The 25,983-nt window shown below is 35.2% G+C and overlaps 1 protein-coding gene across 1 annotated transcript; it reads left to right on the forward strand.

Moving 5' to 3' along the window:
- Positions 1-4,985: 4,985 nt before the first annotated feature.
- Positions 4,986-20,256, forward strand: LOC138330541 (peroxisomal acyl-coenzyme A oxidase 3-like). Its single transcript, XM_069278106.1, has 12 exons — positions 4,986-5,475; positions 6,733-7,038; positions 7,876-7,965; positions 9,195-9,428; positions 12,676-12,858; positions 14,548-14,791; positions 15,495-15,620; positions 16,284-16,394; positions 16,790-16,944; positions 17,442-17,586; positions 18,378-18,532; positions 18,763-20,256. The coding sequence occupies exons 1-12, from the start codon at positions 5,254-5,256 to the stop codon at positions 18,877-18,879; spliced, it is 2,088 nt and encodes a 695-aa protein (XP_069134207.1). The 5' UTR covers positions 4,986-5,253; the 3' UTR covers positions 18,880-20,256.
- Positions 20,257-25,983: the final 5,727 nt, after the last annotated feature.

The following is a 25,983-nucleotide window of genomic DNA, read 5'->3' on the forward strand; positions in this document are numbered from 1 at the left end:
TGAGCTATAGCGGAAATTTCGTGGACACATCTTTGTCAGTGTAAACATGGTTTTATCTGTGTACAACTCTCCATTAACTCGCAATAAAACGTGACAAATATATCTCGATTTGTTTATTGAATCCCTGCCTCAGAAGCCAGACATAAATAAAATAAAATTAGCCATCAATTAATTTAGAAAGGTTGGATGTAGTAAAATTGTATAGGGCCACAAGAATTTTTTTTAATTATCATCTGATTTCATAATTCTGCATATAATATTTTGACCGATTGGATAACAAGATAGCATTTTTTTTTCAAATTTCATTTTGCATATTGTATTTTGAGACCGGACAAGAAAAAGGCTACGGACAGGCAGTCATTTTGTATTTTCTTCAGAACGTAATGAAGGAATCTTTCTACAAATTCATTCGTATATGTTCTCACTGCATCATGTTGGTGCACATTACATTTTGGGATTCGTTTGTAGAAGATGGCCGATATGCGCATTGGTTAGTGTATAGCAAAACCTATCTTGGTGAACACCTCTTTATAAAGACCACCTGCTTAGTAAAAACAACATTCTTTAGGTCCCAAATGTCGATGTCAAGACAATTTTACTTCTACCATTTGGCTATAAAGACCATATTTCTATACTCTGTTCCTTGAATCTTTGGGAGGCCTTTATTCAGATTTCTTAGTTTGGTTAGAAATACGAAATTATCAATCTTTTAGGTGCTTTTTAGATTTAAATGGCTTCCTGGTCTTGTTCACAGTTTTCAGAAAGCGACGTTTTCAAAGTAGTCCATACATAAAACATCGTACGACTGCATTTTTCTACTCATTAACCCTTCCTTATCTCTTACCATCGGACCATTACCATTACTCCCCATTCTCCAGCGCACTCACCAATTCCTCTCTCAAGCTCAACGCCGACTAATCACTCATACCACAACAAAAAGGGTTCCCCAAATGAAACAATCGTACCAGATTCGCTGGTAGGTGTATCCCATAAGAAGTCACCTAGCCATACCACATAGGGACCTGGCGATCCACCCACCAACGAAGGAAACAGACAAACGTAGATGTAAGTGTAGCATTCTACATTTGCATCAGGAAAGGCCAATCAGGGTTTAGGGGAGCTTTGATTACACTTTAGTACATTATGCACCCGTGTTTGAAAGAAGACAGAAAGAAACATACTACTAAAATTGAACTTCATTATATATAGCAACTAAAATCGATCTTTCTAAAGATTGATATTATTAATACATATATATTTGCATCTCTGTTCAAAATAAATGTTTATCTATTTAACAAAACACATTGAATTAAAGTTTAGAACATTCATAAATTAACTCAGACTTATATCGTCACTTACAAAGTAGAGTAGCATTTTTTTCCGTTTTTTTGTTTTTTTTTTAAGGTAATCCCGATAACTCTGATTTCTTTCTAATATACCTACATAAATATACCGGTATACCCTTGTGATACAGTACTGGTGATTACTACTAACCCCTGTCGCCACCGGGAGCGGTGACTTTGGCTTCATGAGATACTCTTTTCTTGTACTTACATATAATCTATGGAAAGTTAAACCCTTGATTTGCATGTATCACAAACTGTGTCAGCTAAGGCAACTGTCACAACTGAGGAAAAAGTATCGTCGAGATATACATGCACGAATAATTACACATTAATGTACATATATAAATACCAAAAAGGATTGCATTTACACTGTAGATACATGACCAACATCACACAGTAGTCTGAATTTAGTGAAATATAAATCAGTGATAATAAAAATGATAAAACCGAATGGAAAAATACACCAGAGACATCAATATAAAAGAAAACAACAAACCACTGAGGATGATTAATGTGGTAGTAATGTCCGAAACGGTTTGCCAGAATCGGTCGTGAACGCAAAACCATGAAACACATTGAAATCCTGCTGGAAAACCATATAAAGGGCATTATGTAAGTTTGTATAGTATTTACTGGTTCCTTTTTTTGGACCTCAAATGTACTTTACCAATCACAACATACAATCTGTGTAATATGTCTTATGATATTGACATGGAGGCTGTCAACCTAATTAAATTAAATACATTGTACAGTCGGTACTATTATATACAGTATTCTATGCTGATTCCCTGCCAGCCCAGGTACCCATATATATAATGAAGTCAAGAAATGAATCTCAGTGGTGAATTAGTGTGTATACCTCATGTTCCATCCTTTGGAGGTATAACTTTTAGCGGGAGCATTCAATTTGTTCTTTCTGACTGCCTTTGGTTTGATGTAATAGCGAATTATCAATACACTGAATGGCACTATACTTTTAATGCAGGTAAAAAGATTATTTCTCACGGATTTTGTGCATAAATGTTATCTGATTTAGTTTTAACATAAAAATGATGTGGATGGTTATGGTATAGCTAAAGTGTACGCTTCTGGGATCTCTTGTTTGTCTTAACCAATTCAACCTGTTATCTGTGTTTCCTAACCTTGGTTCTCACAATCGGGGGGGTTCATGTTTGTCATGCTTGCTACTGAAGCTGATAGGGAATTCCAGTCTGAGATCGTTCTGGGGAAAAAAACACGAATATTTGTAAACTTTTTTGGTGTAAATTTTGTTATATTTGTGTGCACCTCGAGTTCTTCTGTCTCCTTGTGATAAGTGTTGAGATGGAGTTATGGCAACAGTTTTATTTATGACCAGTCTGGCTTCTTTTCTTCGTTGGGCTAGCTAGGGGCTCCCATTCTAAAGATTGTAACATGTTTGTGACACAGCCAGGGTCTCTTGATCTATGGTCATTATAGACAAATCGAGCAGCCCTTCTTTGTATGTTCTCTATGGCTAGGACTTGTTCAGATAGGTAGGGGTCCCAGCAAGGTGCTGCATACTCAAGTGATGGTCTTACTAATGATGTGTATGTTATGGCCTTGACTTTCTTGGTACAAGTTGACATGTTGCGTCTCAGGAAACCTAATGCTTTATTTGCTTTGTTGGTGATTACTTGCATGTGATTGTTCCAGTTAAGATCTGATGTAACCCTATAAGTATTTACTGGAATCTATGTTGTCAAGGACTTGGTTGTGTGAAGAGTATTTGTTTATGATTGAACACTTTTTGGCATTGAATCTCATTTGCAATCTTTCCTTCCATGTGGGGGCCGCGGTGGCCGAGTGGTTTTAAAAGACATATTACCACAAGCCCTCCACCTCTGGGACTCGAGTTCGAATCCCATGTGGGGCAGTTGCCAGGTACTGACCGCTGATCGGTGGTTTTTCTCCGGGTACTCTGGCTTTCCTCCACCAACAAACCTGACACGTCCTTAAATGACCCTGACTGTTAATAGGACATTAAAAATAATAAAATCAAAATTCCTCCCATGACTCGAGTTGGTTTAAGTCATTTTGAAGCTTGTGACAATCATCTATGGATGTTATATCTTTGAACAGTAGGCAGTCATCAGCAAAGAGTTTTATCTTGCATGATACAGAGTTTACAATGTCGTTAATATATATCAAGAACAGGAGGGGGCAAAACCACCGTCATCTGGGGAACTCCAAAGGGGACTGAGACACTGTCAGAGCAGGTACCGCTTACAAGGACTTTTTGATGCCTGTTGTGTAGGAAGGAAGGAAACCAGTTGACAGTTGATGCATTAATTCCATAGTATTTCAATTTAGAGAGTAGTCGAATGTGTGGAACTTTATCAAAGGCTTTGGAAGAATCTAGAAGTGCGATATCAGTTTGTTTATTATTGTCAAGGTTTTTGGCGAGGTCGTCAATGGTGAGAATGAGTTGGGTTTCAGTGGAGAAATTTTGTCGAAAGCCATGTTGGAAATTTTTGAGAATGTTCTTATCTAGCTGTTACATTACATTACTGTCACTCTAGCTGTGTATGATGTGCTCAAGGAGTTTGCAAGTTAAACTGGTCAGGGAAACTGGACGATAGATTTCGGCAAATTGTTTGTCACCCTTCTTAAAAACATATACAATATTGGCTACTTGCCAGTCATGTGGACAGTGCCCCAGTTTAGTGACAACTTGCATATGAAAGTTAATGTTGATGAAATTGTTCTCAAGGCTTTTGCTGGGATGTTGCCTGGGTCTGTTGCCTTATGTATTTGGATGTTTTGGAGAAGTTTTAAGACACTGGATTCTTTGATGGTAATAAGAGCCATAGGATGGAATGGGGATGATCCTATATAGCTAAGTCAGGTAGATTTGATAGATCCTCTTTATTAAAAACAGATTGAAATTGTTGGTTCAAAATATGTGCTTTACTTCTAGACTCTGAGTATGGTAGGCCATCGGATGGATTACGGAGAGGTGGAATATTTTTGAGTATCCATTTTTTTTTTACACTTTTGAGGCAGGTTTAGCGGACTAGGGTTTTCAGTGAGCTGCGGGCTTATGATGTTGTTCATGTAGGAGCTTAAGCCCGCCTTGTTTCTTTTTGCATATTGGATTTAGTTTTTTTATTTCACCGTCACTAGGTTTATTAAATCTCATTGCTTTATCATAAGCCCTTCGTTTCTGCCTAGCAAGCTTATTTATGTTGTTATTAGCCCATGGATTAGTATATTTGGATCTTGATCATGATGGTTTAGAGGGTACATGGGTTTGAATTGCAGAGGTAATTACTATTTTTAAATTGAGACCAGGCTTGTTCAATGTCAAAATTCTAATTGCTAATCTGAGTCAAGTTTTGTTTCACATCTTCCCTCATCTTCATTAATTGTTTGTGTGTTTTTAATTCAGACCTACTGCTAAACCGCTACTTTTTGTTCATTTTCCAAGTTGACGGTAGAAGGGAGCTAACTCTGGCTTTACTGACATATGATAAGGTCTCAATAGTTATTTCCCTTCAAACATTCATTTAAATCTTTCAGCATTAATTCAGGTAAATGCAATCTTCTGAGAATATACAATTGCGTGTAGAAATGCAGATGTTTATATAAATTTGGTCAAAATGCTTAATAAAATCGTTTCCATTTTCTGCAGATGTGTTTTTTCGGGCACTTCCGTCAGCAGAACTCTTTAGCTTTGAAGGCGCGAATGTTTATGAACTTTGGAGTGCATAGTTGATGACGGTAGTCACGTAAAGTGCAAATTGTGATATCGAAATTTGTGTTCATTGGTCGCATGATAACCTGATTATAGAACCCAGTATGATTATCTGATAGCACAGCCTCGATAAAGCTACTGCCTTTTGACACTGGCTGTGCTGGACGCTTGACGTCTGACATATTCTTTGGAATGGATCGTCGAGTAAAACCAAAACAAACAACTGGAACTCAAGAAGGGCTGGACCCAGCTGTCGTTGTTCCTGGTGCCGACAAAATGCCGGTAGAGTTGTCCGAGCTTGAACTTCTAAAGGACCCACCACCGGGGCCTTTGGACGTCTACAGAAAACAGGCTTCATTCGACTGGAAGAAAATGAGATTGTTTATGGACGGGGAAGAAATTCTTCGATTCAAGGTGCATATCGCAATAGAGTTGACTAGTTTTCAAAACATGTTAGATATTAAAATGATTTATTACACGCCAATGTATAATTATACCATACAACGATAGTCATGTGTTAATCCTTTCAGATACGATTGATGCAAATAATGGCTATGACAGCCAAAGATCATTTGGTTACATAAGCCTGCTAATGAAATCATGTTGATTACCAGGCATCAAACATTTCAGAATTATATGTACATTGTCGAAATGAGAGAGATATATAAATCAAACCTGCATCATTAAGATATGGCTACCATAGTAATTGATGAATGTCAATTTACATGTATACATTGAAGTTCAAATTATATGTGTCATCTGTTGTAACAGAAAGAGCCTCCATACACAACAACAAATGAAACATGTAGTTTAACGTTAGTCTTTGATGTATATCAAAAGAATCTAATGACAGTACACTGTGTGACTTTGAAGTTGTAAACTATTTCAATTACAAAAAGAATGTCTTATATTCTACACAATACACTGAGTTGTGATCAAACACTTTTAATTGTTCTATGTTAAAAATATGATAATAGAAAAAAGTAGTGTGATGATATAATGCACTTTACACCTTTAGATAATTGAATATGAAAGTAAAGAGAAAAATATTATGGATTCTGTTATCAGTTGTACTGTGTCATATGAGTCGTTCTGGTCTATTTGTTGATAAAATATCATATTATCATAATCAGAATGCACACTATATATTTACACGAGTATATGAAAAGAACATTACTGAAGTATCGTATATGAATTCTATACTCCTCAGTGTAGCGTTAACAAGTTAACATACAAATTTCATTTGTAATAACCTTATTGTATAAACATGTATCATATTTTTGGTGGAAACTTGCAAACTTACGAATTCACCAAGTGCAAAAATATGATTGCTTAATTGTACATATCCTGTATTCGACCCAATAAGCGCCAATGTCCCTATAAGCACCCTTCACCCTTTTTGAAGCCTCAATTTCAATTGTCCAGGCTTAAATAAAGACCAAAACTACACAAAACTGTAAAGATTTGCAATAATTTTGTCTTATCAGCATCTTTTTATTTTTCAAATTTTTAAACGCCCTGGGCGCTTATTGGGTTGAATATAGTAACAGAATACGGTACTAATTAAAAAAAACATATACTTACTTGAAATAATATACCATTTCATCATTAATTTTGTGCTTATTAAATATTTACAATTGAATGTAAACTTCCCACTTTTTTTTCTACCAGAACCTGATCTGGACCACACTTGAAAAAGATCCACTATTCTCACAACCAATGGTAACAGAAAATGTTGAAAAGCAAAGAGAATCAACGTTTTACCGATGTAAGCGTCTATTTGAATACAATTTCTTGACCGATGACGATCTATTTGAAAATCCACTGAAACATAAGATGCTGACAGACTGCTTGGGGATGTTTAACTGGTCCCTCGGGGCCAAGTACCAGTTGAATGTCGAGATGACCGGTGGCACTGTACAGTCCACAGGATCGGCCAGACACGGAGATATCGTAGAGAAGATCAAGAATTTTGATGTAAGTCATACATGTTTTAGTACAGAATAATCATACGCTGCCTTCACTCGGTCCCAACAGAAAATCTTTCCTCTGGCATCCAGATCAAGCTACATCATTGCTGTTTTAGTGTCCTTGTATGTGTGTATGATTTAAAAGTGCAACATTCCTTTAAAATTTAAAGGTGAGAATACAGTAAAACAGCTTTTTCATTAAATTTCTGCAGGGAACATTTTATGTATTATCAGTGTACATACAGTACAATTTAATTTCTAAGGGTAAAAAAACATCTACATATATTTGATATTCTGAGTACAATGCATGTATTGAAAGACCTGGAGAATGTTTTTTGTTGCATTATCCTTATGTTTTATTGATATACAGTTGTTTCATTCCTTATCAAGTCAAAACTCTTTTCCTGAGGTGTTTGGACCAACCAAATGAACAGTTAATAGGCTGGTCCCACCACTGCGGGGAAAGACTTTTGACTATTGACTGATATGGCATGAAACAGCTGTTTTGTTAACTGAACCACAATCTTAAACTTATCACAGCTTCTGGCGTGAAGATCTTCGTTGAAAGAATATTTGGGTCAGACTTGCTTGTGTTTATGACGTCAGCAATTAATTATAACATCAACAATTTAAGTGCTTGTAAAATTTCTTTGCTGATCAACAGTCAAACTATTGACCGGTCAATAGTATCTGAGAATTTGTATGTTTATAATGGTTTTTCAAACAATTTCACATGGAAGTGGTCAAAATTACTTAATTTACATTTGTATAAAGAGTCGGGTAACAATGTATGCTTCTTAATACTGTTTAATGGTGATTCTAGATGACTGCATTCTTTTTGTAGTACTTTGGTTGTTTTGCCCTTACTGAACTGAGCCACGGCAGCAACACCAAGGCGATGAGAACTACCGCGACCTATGACCCTAAAACAGAGGTAACTTAATCACTTAACAGAGCAAAATATGGCCTGAGGTACACATCATATGCCAGCTTAAAATGCATGTTTAGAACTGTATCACAAGAAATTTTCAATAGTAGAATTTCTCTTTATTTGAAAAAAAAAAAAATATAATAAAGAAATGCAAGTTTTGCTAGTATAGCTGAGTTTAAATAAAAAATATAAGTTACAGATGTTTTACCATGTACTTTTCCATGGAGACACACTCGACAGTAGTACAATATATCATAAATATATAGTGTTGAACTTGAAATATGTATAAGGAAAAATAACCTTTGTCCACAAATGAAAGATAAGGCATGAAGTATGATAGATAAATTATTACATATTATTATCAATTTGTAGATCCCTATATCTAATGAATTTGGTTGAAATGTCAATTTCAACATTGGATGATCTGCTCATTGTGATCTTCTGGTTAATAGAAGTACAGTGGACCCCCGATAATCGGAACGCTGATAATCAGGAAAACTCTTGGTGTTGACTGAAATGTTAGGGAATGGATTACTGTTATGTTACTAGCTACAATATTGTAGCTCAAAAGACTTTTAGACAGAAAATGGTGTCGTCTTTAGAGCTACAATTGGTGCCTATTACTGTTAATGGAGCAAAGTAATGATTATGCAAACCATTATAAAAACGTTTGTTTGCATTTTATCGTACTTGTTTGATATCGCTTACCTACTAGGCAATAAAACTGAACCACATAAAATATAAAATTCTCATCGAAGCATTATATTTTTACATAATACATATGAAGGTCTTTCTGAAGGGAATTTATACGGCATGTCCACAAATTGTAAATTTGACGTCGTGTGAGCGGTACGGTGGATATTAAGAATGGTAGTTATGTTTGTTTTGGATAAAAATAATATGTAAATGCATGTATACGCATAAAATAGTTGGAAACCTACAAAAAAGTATAGATAACTATGCCCGAGTGATTTTCGGAGGCAGTGCTCCACTACGACACATAGGGACCAATTCGTACCCGGCCGAAAGGTATAGTAGGCCGGGTACGTATATTCATTCTATAATGTTACATGTCGACTAAGAACACAAAATTTGGCAGTCCGTAATCTCGACAGTTAAGGCTGGGATCGAAAGGTGTCTGGATAATGGAGGGTTTACTGTTGTTGAGATTGATCAGTTTGACTGTATTAAAAAAGACTTTGTCAAAAAATTACTTCTTTATTTCTCTTTAGGAATTCATACTCCGAACCCCCGATTTTGAGGCCACAAAGATTTGGTCTGGAAATATGGGGAAAGTAGCGACACATTCCATCGTTTATGCCCAACTATATACAGCCGATGGCAATTGTCACGGCCTTCATTCCTTCATTGTACCCATCAGAGACCCCAACACACTGCTTGCCTTCCCTGGGGTGATCGTCGGAGATATGGGTGAGAAACTCGGACAAAATGGACTGGATAACGGGTAAATAAGCAATTTTATCTTCAATATATATTGCTGTTTTATTTTGTTTATTGGCAGTTGTGATCATATCTGCAGAATATTGATTTAAAAAAAAAAACATGATACAAAGTTCCATTTTGAATTAGTAGTTAACCATATTAAATAGAAAGTATAGATTTGCATAAGACTAAGCAATGACTATTTAAAACAAGATGATGTAGATGTACAGCGTGCCCCATGACTTTCTCTCATCAGGGGTAAAGTGTACCCCTCCTCTGAAAATTTGAGGGGTACAAGCATAAATCTAGGGGTACAAGCAAAATTTAAACAATCATGAAGCATTTCATCAAGCTTTGATCATAAGACAATGACACAATCCAGTATATTCAATTATCGACTCCTTGGGTGACATAAGGGCAATTTAACTTTTATTTCTAATTCCAATTCATGATGCAAATGACACTGAAAGGCTCAAAGCTGTAGACTTTAAAGAACTTAAATAGTGTTTCAAATCAAATCATCATAAACACTGGGGTTGGAACTTTTTTACTTGTTTCTTACATTGATCTACGTTTTCAGAAGATGTTTCAATCAGGGATTTTCTTTTGGTGGTAGAAGGACTTGCAAAGAGATCGCTAATCGTACGCTTTTTAGACGGCTCCGTGTTAACAACATCGGACAAGTAAACACCACTGGTGTTACGCCTTACGATCTTTAGTGTGTGATAGCACCCATAATCAAATAGCGAAACATTATTCAGGTTAGGAAATAACCTAGATTGATTGTCATTTCTTCCGACAGTTTTAATAGATAAATTGTAAATAACTGTTTTCAGTTTTTACACCCATTTTATTAGCTTTTACACCCATTTTATCATACGTGCAGTGTACCCTTGGCTTCCAATTTGTGTACGTGAATATTACTTTTGAGGCGTGAATCACGTACACCTGTACGTAATGGGGCACGCTTATGTCATGGCGCGGCGTCCATCGTCGAACCGTCCGTCTGTCTGTCCGTCAACATTTCCTTTAAATCACTACTAGTCATAGAGTTCTGCATGGATTTTAACCAAATTTGGCCACAAACATTCTTAGGGGAGGGGGAACAGAACTTGTATAAATTTTGGCTCTGACCCTCCGGGGGCAGGAGGGGCGGGGCCAAATAGGGGAAATAGAGGTAAATCCTTTAAATCGCTACTAGTACTAAAGATCTGCATGGATTGTAACCAAATTTGGCCACAAACATCCTTCGGGGAAGGGGAACAGTGGGCAGGAGGGGGGGCCAATAGGGGAAATAGAGGTAAAATCTATAAATCACTATTTGTCCTAGAGTTCTGCATGGTTTGTAACCAATTAATGCAACAAACATCCTTGGGGGAAGGGGAACAGAACTTGTATAAATTTTGGCTCTGGCCCTTGGGGGCTGGAGGGGTGCACGTGGGGCCCAATAGGGGAAATAGAGGTAAATCCTTTAAATTGCTTTTAGTCATAGAGTTCTGCATGGAATGTAACCAAATTTGGCCAGAAATATCCTTGGGAGAATAAGAACTGAGTTTATATAAATTTTGGCTCTGGTCCCCGGGGGCAGGAGGGGCAGGGCCCAATAGGGGAATTATAGGTAAATCCTATAAATTGATACTTGTCCTAGAGTTCTGCATGGATTGTAACCAAAGTTGGCCATAAACATCCTTTGGGGAAGGGGAACAGAACATGTATAAATTTTGGCTCTGACCCTCCGGGGGCAGGAGGGGGGGGGGGCCAATAGGGGAAATAGATGTAAATTATAGATCTATAAATCGCTACTTAATTGTCCTAGAGTTCTGTATGGGTTGTAACCAAATTTGGCCACAAACATCCTTTGGTTAGGAGAACAGAACTTGTATAAATTTTGGCTCTGACCCTCCGGGGGCAGGACGGGGGGGGGGGGCCAATAGGGGAAATAGAGGTAAAATCTATAAATCGCTACTTGTCCTAGAGTTCTGCATGGTTTGTAACCAATTAATGCAACAAACATCCTTGGGGGAAGGGGAACAGAACTTGTATAAATTTTGGCTCCGACCCCCTGGGGGCAGGAGGGGTGGGGCCCAATAGGGGATTTAGAGGTTAATATTTAAATTCCTTCAGAAAAGAAACAATGAACCTGTATTCAGAACATTACTTGTAATTGGTATTACAAACCAGGTGAGCGATACAGGCCCTCTGGGCCTCTTGTTTCTAAATATCTACGAAACAAACTAAGTAATGTCCAGTATTTCGCCATGATTGAAGTCGTCTTATAGTATCAAATATTTCTTCGTTCATTGTATATTACAGAATTACCTCCCTTGCGGTTAGGTATCCATTACAATGCATTGTTTTGTGAGCGAAACTTGTTTTCTGTGAAAAGTATGAGGTTATGCTTGCAAAAACATGACATCACAATCAATACCTACGTGCAAGGGCAGATAAAAACACTGTAATGTGCAAAGATGGAACATATTTTTTTTTTCACAAATGACAGGTTCATGGCATCTTTAATGGACTACCACATCCCTCAGTGAAATGCTATCTAAATAGAATACTGGTTAGATGTGAATCCAGAGGTGGTGATTCCCTATGTCCCATCTCTCCTATACAAGGTGGTTATAACCTGCTGGTATTGGACTGAGATTATCTCCCCTTACCCCACATCAGGTGGTTATTCCCTGCTACATTGGACTGAGATTATCTCCCCTTACCCCACATCAGGTGGTTATTCCCTGCTGCATTGGACTGAGATTATCTCCCCTTACCCCACATCAGGTGGTTATTCCCTGCTACATTGGACTGAGATTATCTCCCCTTACCCCACATCAGGTGGTTATTCCCTGCTGCATTGGACTGAGATTATCTCCCCTTACCCCACATCAGGTGGTTATTCCCTGCTGCATTGGACTGAGATTATCTCCCCTTACCCCACATCAGGTGGTTATTCCCTGCTACATTGGACTGAGATTATCTCCCCTTACCCCACATCAGGTGGTTATTCCCTGCTGCTTTGGACTGAGATTATCTCACCTTTCCCAATATAATTTAGTTATATATTCTGCTGTATTAGAGAAAGATTATCTCCCCCCAACTTTACATAATATAGTTATTCCATGCTTTATTAGACCAAGATTGTCTCCCCTTTCTTCATATCAGGTAGTCATTTTGTGCTGTATTTGATAAAGATTATCTCCCCATTCTACATATAATATAGTTATTCTATGCTGTAATTCTTCTCAATTTCTATTTGATTGTTTTCTGTAGGATCCCAGTAAGAGGTTTGGGGCGTCCCTTGGAGCGCTGTCAGGGGGACGTGTTGGTATTACAGGGATGGCTACCTGTAACCTCAAGCTGTGTATGCCGATCGCTGTACGGTACTCGGCTGTAAGGAAACAGTTCGGCCCTCCAGGAGGAGAAGAAATACCGGTCCTGGAGTATCAGTTACAGGTATCACATAGAACAACAGTGTAACTTGTCTTACCAGAGGTCAATGGAACAAGGAAAGTTTGGTCGCTATGACCAGTTTTCCTGATTATACAGGTTTTAATTACAAAGTAGTATAAGTTAAGAAAGAAAATTCCACACAACTACACCAGGCTACACAAGGATCTGGGTTAGACAAATTATACGGTGAACCTAGACCTTTAAAAAAAAAGTCCACTACCTCACCAAAATGAATTTTTAGGGCGAGCGTACTCTCGTCCTATTGTTTTACTTGTCGGATGTGGAGTCTGTGTACATCAGCTATGCGCAGGTTCCAACTGTGAATGTGACACCGGAAGTCACTTTCTTATACCATTTAATAGATTTCGCCATGATTTAGTGACACCAACCTTTCAAAAATAAGAGATACCTGTCAGTGATGTTCTTCTGTAAATTAACAACAGTAACATTAAACAGTGCTAAACACATTCGTTTTGTGTAAACTTCAAGCGGCGTATCATACAAACTCTTGCATTGGTCACGATATTATAAGCATCTGAGTGACTTTGGAAACCTTCGGAACAATACAATGCGAATTAGGTTTATGTAGTCAATGAAAGAAAGAGATGAAACGGATAACTTTTAGTACCGGCCAAAGACATTTACAGTGTTACTCAGCAGATTATATTTAATTTATTTCACATCATCCTAGGTCCTAGGAATACATATACGTTGTACTATCGCTTACTAAACCCAGTGACCATAGACCGTATTTGCTACGGTTCTAATAAATATTTATAAAATCACCCAGCCTTGCATAAGAGAGACAGAATAAAAAAAAAACCATTATGCAATAAGAGTCCGGTGTCTGAGCTCTAGATCTGATGAACCAAGAAAGCATTCAAGCATGACATAGGTAAGCCACCACGTGCACAGAGACTAGACAGTGCTGTAGCAGACGACTATTTTAACAGCGAAACAAAACAATATCAAAAAGATAACAAATAAACTTCTATGTAATAAAGAACAAAATTAACAAAGTTCAAAGTAATTTCACATTTTTAATTCTGATGACGTAATTTAAAGGAAATTATTTATTACAATACATCAAGGACATAAGCCATCTCCCAAGGATAATGAGCGATAGTGCTACGTATCATATAGGCTTGTGAGTATATATGTATGTCTGCGGTTTATTTATATTGGTGTTATAGTTTTGTACATGCAAAATATTTTGCCGCAGGAGCCTTATACATGTAGATGCATATCGTTCTGGAAATGAAGGTTTTAGGAATTAGTTAGCGAGCACTTAATGTCTAACAAATATATATCTAGTTATTTTTAAAGTGGGAATGTAAAACGAGATTAACTTACCGTAAATACTGCACTTGTCATCATATTCTGAAAAATTTAATTAAGATAAATAAAATGTTAATTTTCATAACACAGGTCGTCTTATGTTTCCTGCCATCATCCTAAATACAGCGCGATAGTTGACTATCACTGTGAATATGGCATAACAGCGAAATGAATCTCCACACTTATCATATATTACTCAGGGAATCTTGCATTCATTTGGTGTAATAATCTCATTTTAGGCCATCGATGAGTATTTCCTTATGTTATTTTTTTTTTTTAATCTTAAATTTCGCGACCCCACCTTTCAATGATCAATAATTCCAAATGTACACTAAATGATATAATCAATTACAGCAATGGCGTCTGATCCCTTATCTGGCCGCTACCTACGCACTAGAACATTTCTCCGACTCCTTCTTTATGGACTTCGTTGCAATCCGTGTGGGTATGATGCTAGGCGACAACTCTGAATACCAGGCCGAGCTAGGTAAGGAGATACATGCTCTTTCCTGTGCCAGTAAACCTTTAGCAGCCTGGATCGCCAGGGACGCCATTCAAGAATGCCGGGAGGCTTGTGGAGGACATGGATTTTTCAAAGGTAACTTACTTACTGGTTTATTGCATACACGGCTCCGCCTATTAGATTTTGTCTCAGCATCTCATGTCGTGTTCTAAAAGGAAGAGATTCAATTGGCTACAGGGTCATACAATGCCTGTAAGGTTTTAGCTCAGCAACTCATGTCATGTTCTCTCATACAAAGTCAAAGTATGAAGTGTTTGTAAAGCTAATATCGACAGATGACCAGCTGTCAATAAAACCGAATGTGACTTTGCATTTTGGATAGTGTATGCTACAATATTTGCTATGATATATAGGTACATGTGTGTTTGCGAGCTCGAGACATATACTTGTACATGTAGCTGCATGCTGTCTGATGATCAGTCAAATGTGTAATGCCACCTTTCTTTGAGATATTGAGACATTTTTTTTGGGACAAGATTTCGACGTATACTGAAGAAATTAAGAACTTCTTTACATACAGAGATTAATTTCAAAAGACTTCTTACTCATCTTAACAAGGTATAAATATTTTCTGATGGGAGGACTTTACGTTATTCAAGTGAAGTCGAACATTCGTCTCTAAGATCATGAACCAATCTTAGGCTACAGTGTTTGTGTAACCAGTCAAAATTCTCATAGCTGTGTTTGGCTTAGTCTAACCTTAAGATTGTTTAAGACTCAAGACTTAATCTTTGGACTGGTGTTAGATCCTATGTTACGAATAAGTTTTGTTTTTCAGTGAACCGTCTCGGGGAGATCCGTGATGACCATGACCCTAACTGTACATACGAAGGTGACAACAACGTGATCTTACAACAAACCAGTAACTACCTATTAAGTCTACTCGACTCCAACTTTAGCAAAGGTATTACGTTAATCGGCTCACCTGACTTCAGGAAAGTTATCTGTGCTCAAATTGGTTCTTTTTTCCCATAACCGTTATAAACAAAAGCCAATCCTTTTTGTCTATCAGAATATGCTGTCAATGAATCCATAACCAACTACAAATTTGTCTTCATCAAAATCCTTGAATTAATTTTAATGAATTTGTACGTCCATTTCCCAGTTTCACAAATGTTCTTTAACTTTAGAATTCTCCATAGGAAAGCATTACAGATTTTAAGGAGCTTTCCTTAAAGCTGTAGTGTTTTCATATGGAGAATTTTAAGTTAAAGGATTCCTTGAATTGAAGGAACTCAGGTTTGCAATATATGCATATACTGTAAACCAACTTTTATTTGCGTGCAATTTACTTTCGCGAATTTCGCGATCGACTAAAATTGGCGAAAGTTAATCTCCACGAATTATTATCAATATGACTTAGTTTGATAGTATCAAATGAAAGTTGAACTATGTGTAGTGTGGTGTTCGAAAATTTATCGCCGCAAACTTGTTTTGAAACAGAATTCGCGAAATTTAATAGCCACGAATAAAAGTTGGTTTACAGTAATGCTATGGATTAAGACTAGCTATGTTTATAATTTGCACAAGTCTTGCAGAGTGTAGAATGTGATGTACTCTGTTGTAGGTGAGACTATTGAGACACCGCTAGGGTCTATCAACTTCCTGAACGACCTCAACGGACTGCTACAGACGAAGTTCGAGGCACGTACTGTCGAAGATTGCTTCAACCCTGAAGGTAAATTTCTATTGTGTGTTGGCACATCTATTTTGGAAATCTATGTAGATATTTATGCAATTTTTAATGTCAACATTTATGATATTAATTATGTATGTCTAAACAATATATACTTTTTTTGCATAATTACTTTCCGTGTTTTAATGTCTAACTGAATTCAATTTTCCCAATGTAGAGTATCATGGTTCTACTGTAACATATGTTTTGAAACATTTCAGAGGCAGTATATTTTTCACAATTTTAACATTCAAAATTTTAAATTGCACATGCAAATAAGTTGATAAACAGTACTTTCATAACTCTGTTAGTTAAAAAAATTTAAAGGAAACAGTTGACAAGTCCTTGCAGGTCTACACATTGTAAATAGTCGTTTACTTAAAACTGTATCTTGACAGTATCCTTGCGAGCCTATAAGTGGCTGGTCGGTCATTTGTTGGTGGACAGCGCTGAACGTTTAAAGGAACAGGGAAGGTCGGGTAAAGATGCTTTCTCCGCAAGGAATGACAGTCAGGCTTACTACTGTCGTAGTCTGGCTCTAGCTTACATAGAGGTGAGTAATCCATGTATGCTATATAGAATATAGCAGAGATTAGTGACCTTAGCTATCAGTACTACATTGTATTATAATTTTTCCTAATTTGGAGATTAAGAAAGGAATCACATACAGTATGGCCGGTTATTTTAGTGGGTCTAAATTTTCATGGTTTAGATAAAAAAAAACTTAGAAAATTTAATTTTAGCGAATCAAAACTTAGCAATTTTGCTTCAAGGGTATATATAATTTAACAAATACTTCATATTTGACTGATCAAAATTTTGCGATTATATTAATGACCAAAGGAATTGTGATAATATCAACCAGCTATACGGTATCATATGATTATTCAAACATTAACAAGTAGCACCGCATAACCTTATACCGTAGGTCTGTAAGATATACATGTAATAATGTACATCACTATGTATAATTTGCTTTGATGACCTATTCCATTGATAAAACTAGAAGTCAGTTCAAGGTTAAAAACCTGTAAAATTTTACGTTGAAAGCACATGGTCCTGGAGAGGTTCCATAAGTTGGAGATGGAGGGAAGGAATGGCGACACACCTGCTGAACTCAAACCGGTCCTAAATAAAATGTGTGCTCTGTTCGGACTCTGGAGGCTGGAGAAACACTTGTCAGTACTGTATCAAGGTAGGAAGATAGTTTTTATACACAACAAGGTCTATAGGAAGATAGTTTTTATACACAACAAGGTCTATATTTATAGCTGGCCACCTGATGTTGTTGCAATATTTAAATGTAATGTTTCAGCCAACAATCTAGACAATCTGGACGTAATACAGGTCTTTATAATCTTTATCAGGGATTGTCCAAAATAAAAGCCAATGTAAAGTAATTAATTTACTAGTAAGATACATTAGGATTTAATTAATTCACTATTTAATCATCAGAATGAAAACTCTCCTGCAACAAGTAAGACAGTGGACCCTCGATAAACTGTCCACATTGCAAATTATCCAGACTGCTGTATTCCATCTACATAGACACTTGGACAATATTTCAATCTGTTTCCTTCCATTTGATTTGGAATGTCAGATTTCCGGTTAATTGCGACTCCACCTTAAAGTATTAAATGAAAATACTAAAATGTTAATACTGAAATCACCCTTTCTGTCTTTCAAATACAATGGTTGTAGTTTTGAAGACATAAGATATAAGATGTCGTTTGGATATTATGGTAACTAAACAAAACATCAAAATGAACATCAATGATATTTGTGTATGGATCATTTATGAGCATATTTGGTCCTATTTTCAAAATACACATGTCATTTGTTTGGCATGGTCTCAAATGAGGTTTAGTGTGGGGTATTGATTAGCCATTGGCTTACAGTTCTAGATGATATTGGTGATTATCCGAAGTTATAAGTTATGATAATGGCATATGTGAATGTAAGCTTTGATTTATTGTCTCTCCACAGGGGGATACATCAAGGGAAGTAACCCTCCAAAACTGATCCAGGAAGCCATCCTCAGACTCTGCCATGCACTTAAGGGTGAAGCTGTTTCATTGGTCGATGCTATTGCCCCGACAGACTTTATACTGAACTCTCCCATTGGTCGGTCAGATGGACAGGTATGATATCATCTTTTAGTTCAAGGGATCCTACATTAAAATTTAATTTGAATATTGCTTTGGGATGTTCTAGCAGCCCCATATTAGATAAAAATAAATTTACATTGATATTATTTTCCTTTGCATTGTTGCTTTTGTTTTTTTATAATTCGCTTTACCAGAATAATATTTCAAAAATACACTTCGTATTTGATACAATAGCAGGTCAATGTTTCACTTTCATTTTTCAGATCTACAAAAACCTGTATGGAGCTATGATCCAGGGACCAAACGCTTTAGAGCGGCCATCATGGTGGAAAGACTTTGTGGACAATAAACCTGTGGTTGGCTCTAAGTCAAAGTTATAAACAATGAACACAACAAAATAAGATGTGGACAATAATTCACTACTTGCCAGAGACCAAGACATGTGATTAAACTAGTACTCTTAGGAGTATACCAGGACAGATAACAAAATTCCTAATGTGACTAACGACATTCAGATCATGTATATATAAACTGTATTATTTATTGTGTTCAAGAGATATTCCAAAAATGATTTATGTAAGGGATTTTTTATTTTTTTTTTGTAATAGAGCCGTTGTAAGAGATATTCACAAGAGTATTTATGTTTGGAAAAATGCTTCTTTTTTTATTGTGATTAAGTCGTTGTGAGAAAGCATGATTTTAGATCTTAGTATTGATGGAATTATTTTGTGATATACATGTACATGTACTTTCTTATATACTGTGGGTTTGGAAAGATTGAGGATTATGTAAGTGGTAATGATTCATGTTAAAAGCAATGTTGTTTTAACCATTTCATAGGTAAATAAGGTTTTATTTATCAAAAATATTTATTATATAGGCACAATTTTGTCTGATACAAGTAACAATTCTTCTAGATGTTGGATATAGCTAGGATTAATGCCAGAAAAATTTGTATAATTATTTCTGGCACTTTCACAGTATTATATACAATATCACGTTTTTACGTATGAATTTATAGAAGTCAGATTTTAGTTACATTTTGTGCTCATTCCATTGATTTTAATAATAACGCCTTTAAATCCAAAATAGATTTCTTTATTTTTCCTTGAAGAATTTGCTTTGAAATACAAGGAATTCAGGGTTTTCTTTCATTATCTTCTATCTTGTCAGAGTATACATACATGTACCAATCAAGGTATAACATTATAATTGTGGAGAGAATTTCACCTTTGTGTGTATTATAAACACCTACAAACATATGTTATCGCTGGTTATCTATACAATCAAAATGTTTGTTGTCCTAAAAACTGACAAATGAAAAATTTGCAATCAAGTTAAATGATATACATTATCTAACCAACCCTTCGGTTCTAAATTTCTGTAATCATCATAACAATGTCCCACAAAATCACGAAAATAAATCATTACCGGCTATACGTGTATGCAGTATATTGATGAGTTTTCTGCGCACTGTGCATAGACTGTTGACTAATCTAAATATTGTCACATGAAATCCTTTCCTGTACATGTATTAACAAAACAAGTTTGTGGTGCTTGCTCAAAGTTGTCTTGTCTAGTTGCATTCCATTCACATATCCATCCTAGAGAGAAATTCTAGGACTATCCATGGTATTAAATGTTGTTGTCAAATATCCAATCAGATTGTGGGAGAGATTTAATAATAGATTTTATTATTAAATCATGTGATTAATTAACCATGACCTAAAAATAAAAATACAAACAAAAGACAAACACCTGGCGTTGTTTATCATTTTTGACTGATCTCTTTTATACATTATTGTGAACCACTTAACTTTCAAATGAATGACCTTGACCTTCATTCAAGGTCACAGGGGTCAAATAGGCTAAAATCTTTAAACAACTTCTTCTCAATACCCAGAAGGCCCAGGGTACGCATATTGGGCCTGTAACATGCTGGAATAAAGCGCTACTAAGTTTGTTCAAATGAATGACCTTGACCTTCATTCAAGATCACAGGAGTCAAAAAGGCTGAAATCTTTAAAGATGCTCCACCACTGACAATTGGTATTTTTTCACTATCAAAAACAGGAGCAGAAAAATCATTAATTGCATCCCGAAAAAAATCTGTGGCTATTTATCCTAGATGGAATGACGTACTGATTGCCGTTGCACCAAAGGCAAAATAAATTATCATATTTTTTGTGTTATTTAGACATATATATACAAGATTAAACACCAATTATTGTTCTAATGATGAATGCCATTTATGCTCTGTCGGCGGTGGAGCATCTTTAAACTACTTCTAAAAAACCAGAAGGCTCAGGTACTGATATTGGGCATGTAGCATGCTGGGATGAAGGGCTACCAAGTTTATTCATATAAATGACCTTGACCTTCATTCATGGTCACAGGGGTCAAATAGGCTAAAATCTTTAAGTGACTACTTCTCAAGAACTGAGAGGCCCAGGATACTCATACTGGGACTGCAACAAGCTGGGATGAAGAGCTACCAAGTTTGTTCAAATGAATGACCTTGACCTTTATTTAAGGAAACAAATTCTTCTAAAGACCCAGAAGATCCAGGGTACTCATATTTGGCCTGCAGCATGCTGGGATGAAGGCCTACAAAGTTTGTTCAAATGAAGGACCTTAAACTTCATTCAAGGTCACAGGGGTTAAAATGGGTAAAATCTTTAAATAACTACGTATTTATTAACTGAATTATTAAGAGGCCTAGAGACCTAATATTGGGCCTGTGACATGCTGGGATGAAGGGCTACCAAGTTTGTTCAAATGAATAACCTTGATCTTCAAGGTCACAGTGGTCAAATAGGCTAAAGTCTTTAAACCACTATGTTGTATTGTACTAATAGTCAGATGACTGTTTAGGCCCATGGGCCTCTTGTTATATAAAAAGCCGTTTTGGAAAGGTTGTGACCCTTTATGCGATTCATTTTCACTTTCTAGAGTAATACCTGTGCTATGAACATTTTTGCAGTGATTAGTTTTCATGAAGTCCTGTCATTCCCAAATAATTGAAATTTCATCGTACAGGAAAATAAGTTGGTTTAGAATAGAATAGCCCAACACCTGGGACCAGTTTCATGAGCATTCCTAATAGCATATAATTCCCCTTACTTGGAAGCATTACAAATGTAAAGAAAAAATCTGAAGTATAAAGAGTCTTCCTTAAAATCTGTAATGGTTTCCTATGCCGAACTGAAAGATACAGAATTCCTTAAAGTTAGGGAATGTTGGTTAACTGGGCACTGATGATGGAAGGCTAAAAAAAAAAGACAAAGAATGCAAAGATAACAAGGAGGTTTGTTTATTTGATCGACTTGGTCAAAACAACCTAATTATGATACAAGACTATATTTACGTCTAATGATCATATATAATATACAGGTAACAAAGACTTACATAGGTCATACACCACCTATTGTGTGCATTTTTATCACAGGGACATGGCACAAATTTTCAACCAACAATATACGTATATGTATTAATAGATACTAATTATACATACCACTACTTGAAAATTTGTGCTAAGTCCCTGTGATTTATATCATAACAAGCCTACTTGGAACTATGAATTAAATAAATTATATGACATGTTTAAAAAATATTTTAGAAAATCTTTTCATTATTTAATAAAAAGTTTTTGTAATAAAATTTATAGGTATTAACATGGATATTTATAGTGATGCCTATAAATTATGGCAAACTTATAGCTGCAGCCTAAAACATCGAGTGCAAACCTATTGATGTCACAAATGGAAAATAATATTGAGTAACGGTTCATGTTAATGCTGCATGGAGTTGCAGTTATTTGTAAATTCCTCAAACATCAACTTCCACCAGTGTTACATGCACAGGTAAGGATGGGGTGAATATATATGATACAAATCTTAACCAACAGTATTATATATATACTGTTGGTTAAAAAAATGTGCCAAGTCCCTGTGATACAGATAATGATAAATCTGTATTTCATATCAATTAAATTCTCTAAAACACATCCTACAAACCTGACAAAGCTTTTGTATTGACCAGAATATTTTAAGGTATTAATTATTATGTATTATCAAATCACCAGCAAGGTAAAATATTTATTAAATAAGGTCGGTTACAAGTTAAACTGTATTTTATTCCTTGTGGTTTTTAAAGTCTCACCATATGGGAGTTCATCATCATTCCTCCAGTCACACTAACATCAGAGCTAAATAAAAATACTATGATAGAATATAATTGATGTTGAAGACTTTTACTCAAATTGACATGGGCCTTTCAGGAATTTTAGTAATTCGAGTATTAAAGAAAATTAAATTGCCAATGGCATCATCTTGTCAAACGTTAAAATAATTTCAGATGTTTTAATCTTCCTAATTAATGACCTAATTAATCACTGTGCACTCCATTTAGACTTTGACTGATTCTTCATTAGTTTTGGTCAATGAACTTGTGTTTATTTGACCTTGAGGTGTGTCGTAATGACACATAATATCTGCACTGCCAAAGTAACTTTAGGTGATGCAGACATACTGTTAAATTTGTCAAGATATCTTAAATGGCTTATATCAATGACCATATATAAATATCTAATAGGATTTTAACATAAGAATAGAAGTTTAACCTTTGCTGAGTTTGAGTTAATATCTCAAAGTCCAATCTTTTTTAAGAAAGCTCACCAAAGATCTAATGAATAATAAACAAAACCTAGGACTTAATCAGTGAATATATATATATTCTGGGTTTATTTTACATAAATAAATTAGAGAAAGCATTCTACAAAACTGCATCGGAAAAATTCACAAATTAATGGAAATTTTTTTAGTAAAAATTCCACATCTACACGACTATAAGAAAATCTTGTCCTGCAACACTATATATATTGATAAATAATTACTAAACACTAATTAACAACCAGATACAACCTCGAAGTTCAAAACATGCTCACAAACCTTTACAACTTCCAAATCATGTGTTCTTTCACAATTAACAATAAACAAAACAAATTATTTTAAAATCCATGAGTCTTAATTATTACTATTTCAACAAACTTAATATTTCTGATTTTATAATATGACATACCAATACAAACATTTCAGAATATAATGACCCGAAAATTTACTGGATTTAGAAAATATCTTTGAAATACATGAAGACACCTTTGATGAAATCAGCACTCTTCATTCAAAGCATTTACCTAGTATGTTAGGTATCGGGCACACTCTCTTTATTAATTAGCTAAAATGCAGTAAATGACAGCTTCACAAATTTTAACAACTGAAAAAATATCCCTGAAAACCTGATGAAGTATTGTCTTAAAACCCTGCTATTACATTTATTGAAAATTTGATATCTAGGCAATCTTATTAATTATGTTTTAGTAATTGCTGTTCTAGTTATGATAGAAAAATAATTGATTTTACATTGTAAAATATCAACTTTTACTGTACAGTATCAAATGGAAAAAAATTTGCTTTATGCCATGATTGAATAAATGACAAGATATGATTTCAAAAACAACTGGGAATCGAGATACTGTCATGTACAAAAACCAACATTTTTGTCATTTACCCTTGCAAATTATACTGAACGTTTTCTGGAAGATACTTTTCCCTGATATATGCTGTGACATAATCTAAGCATTTCCTTTTGTTCATGGCATCATTTCCTATTAAAAAACGGTAAATAAAAGTAGAATGATTTCTGTTTAAATTTACAAGTAGTTTAGAAATACCTTCATATAAAAGCTAAAAAATATTCAATTACAAGTTTTTCGCTATAAATCTTGCAAGTAATAACCAGTGAAATTTGTAGAATACTGAAGGCTCTGAGTATTCTGCGATCCTGCTGCAGGTATATAGCATCTTTGTTAACATGAAAAATAATAATCAAAATGTAGAATACAGTGTATGTAATTCAGAATACATTAACATCAACACCAGTGTATATATATATACATTTTGCAGACAATTTGTCTCTATCACCTGTCCTACCGTGCGTATATACATGTGTTACGAAGTATCCACTTTATATTGAGTATTTTTTTAAATTCGTTCCCGTTCAAACACAAACTTTCACACTATTCGTTCCCGTTCAAACACAAACTTTCACACTCTTATCATCTTTCTAACATAACGTATCATCAACAGATGTTAATTCATTCACCCCTGAAAATTCATAATAGACTCCTCCTGTCTTTGTAATAGAAGAGTTCAAATGAGTATTTAGGTGTGAATGAATTAAATCCATATTCTTTTTAAAGCAATCAGTGGTTCCCTTTGTATATATTGCATCAAATTTATTGACAAAAATATCTGCTCTTGTAAATCTAATCTGAAAATGTTCATAGTCTTCATGATATCCATGCATTTAAGAAATAATCCTAGAGTTATTATCATTCAAGATCCATAAATGAAAATCACTAATGATAACTAGACTGAACCATGATTTCCTCATTTACCCCTGAAATTTCAAAATGGACTATTCTAGCCTTTGATTTAGGCGAGTCTAAATGTGTCTTCAGGGGTGATTGAGATTACCGAAGTCCAGCATACAAAATTAAGTAAACTTATATATTCTAAAAGTGAAATCTTTTTCATGTTATCCATGGCTCAGCTCATGACAAAGTATACATTGTAGGTAGCTTAGACAAAGGGCTAGATCTAAAATATATAATATATACTTCAGGCAGGTAACAATATACATTTCCCGCACCTGTACCTAGGAACAACAATTCAAAAGGCCCAAAAGGCCTGTACACAGGAACAAATATTACTGACCAATCTTGGAATCAAAATTATTATTCCACTTCCATGAACAGAAATCTATAAACAAAACTTTGTATATCCAATGTTATTTACGATTCTTTTAATACATAATGTCACCATGTAAATAAGAATATACATGATAAATGAATTCTGTACCTACATACTGATTAGTTATATAGGAATAGCAGCATATATGTATAGGCAAGATTGGAAGCAATGTATGTAATAAATCTGCTATACAAGTTTACAAGTGAAGAAACATGAAGATAACAAACAAATAATTATTTCCTATTTGGAAGTACTTAAACCCAGAATTTGTTTAGATAAAAAAATATTCTATATATAAATTATATCGGTAAATACAAAATTGCTGTTGAACATATTGCTCAAGATCAATAGAATACTATTTCTTGAAGCTTAGATGAATGGGCTGGGTTGGGGGTGTCCTATTAGCAAGAGGAGTATTAAATCCATCTTCCAATGAACAGAATAGGTAGGTCTTATTCGCAGATAATCCCTAAATCGGGAATATTGTAAATTAGGTACAGGATCTTATTTGCAGACAATCCCCTAATTTTGAAAATTGTAAAAAAGGTAGAGAGTCTTATAAGCAGATAATACCTAAATTGGGAAAATCGTAAAAAAAGTAAGGGGTCTTATTTGCAGATAAAACCTAAATCAGTAAAATCGTAAAATAGGTACATTGTATAGGGTCTAAAT

This window comes from Argopecten irradians, chromosome 9, assembly GCF_041381155.1.
Source record: "Argopecten irradians isolate NY chromosome 9, Ai_NY, whole genome shotgun sequence".
NCBI lineage: Eukaryota > Metazoa > Mollusca > Bivalvia > Pectinida > Pectinidae > Argopecten > Argopecten irradians.

Coding starts and splice junctions, on each gene's coding strand:
- LOC138330541 (XM_069278106.1), top strand. CDS start 5,254: ATGGATCGTCGAGTAAAACCAAAACAAACAACTGGAACTCAAGAAGGG. Junction 9,429..12,675: donor AAAATGGACTGGATAACGGG/TAAATAAGCAAT, acceptor TGTTTTCTGTAG/GATCCCAGTAAGAGGTTTGG. Junction 12,859..14,547: donor TCCTGGAGTATCAGTTACAG/GTATCACATAGA, acceptor AATCAATTACAG/CAATGGCGTCTGATCCCTTA.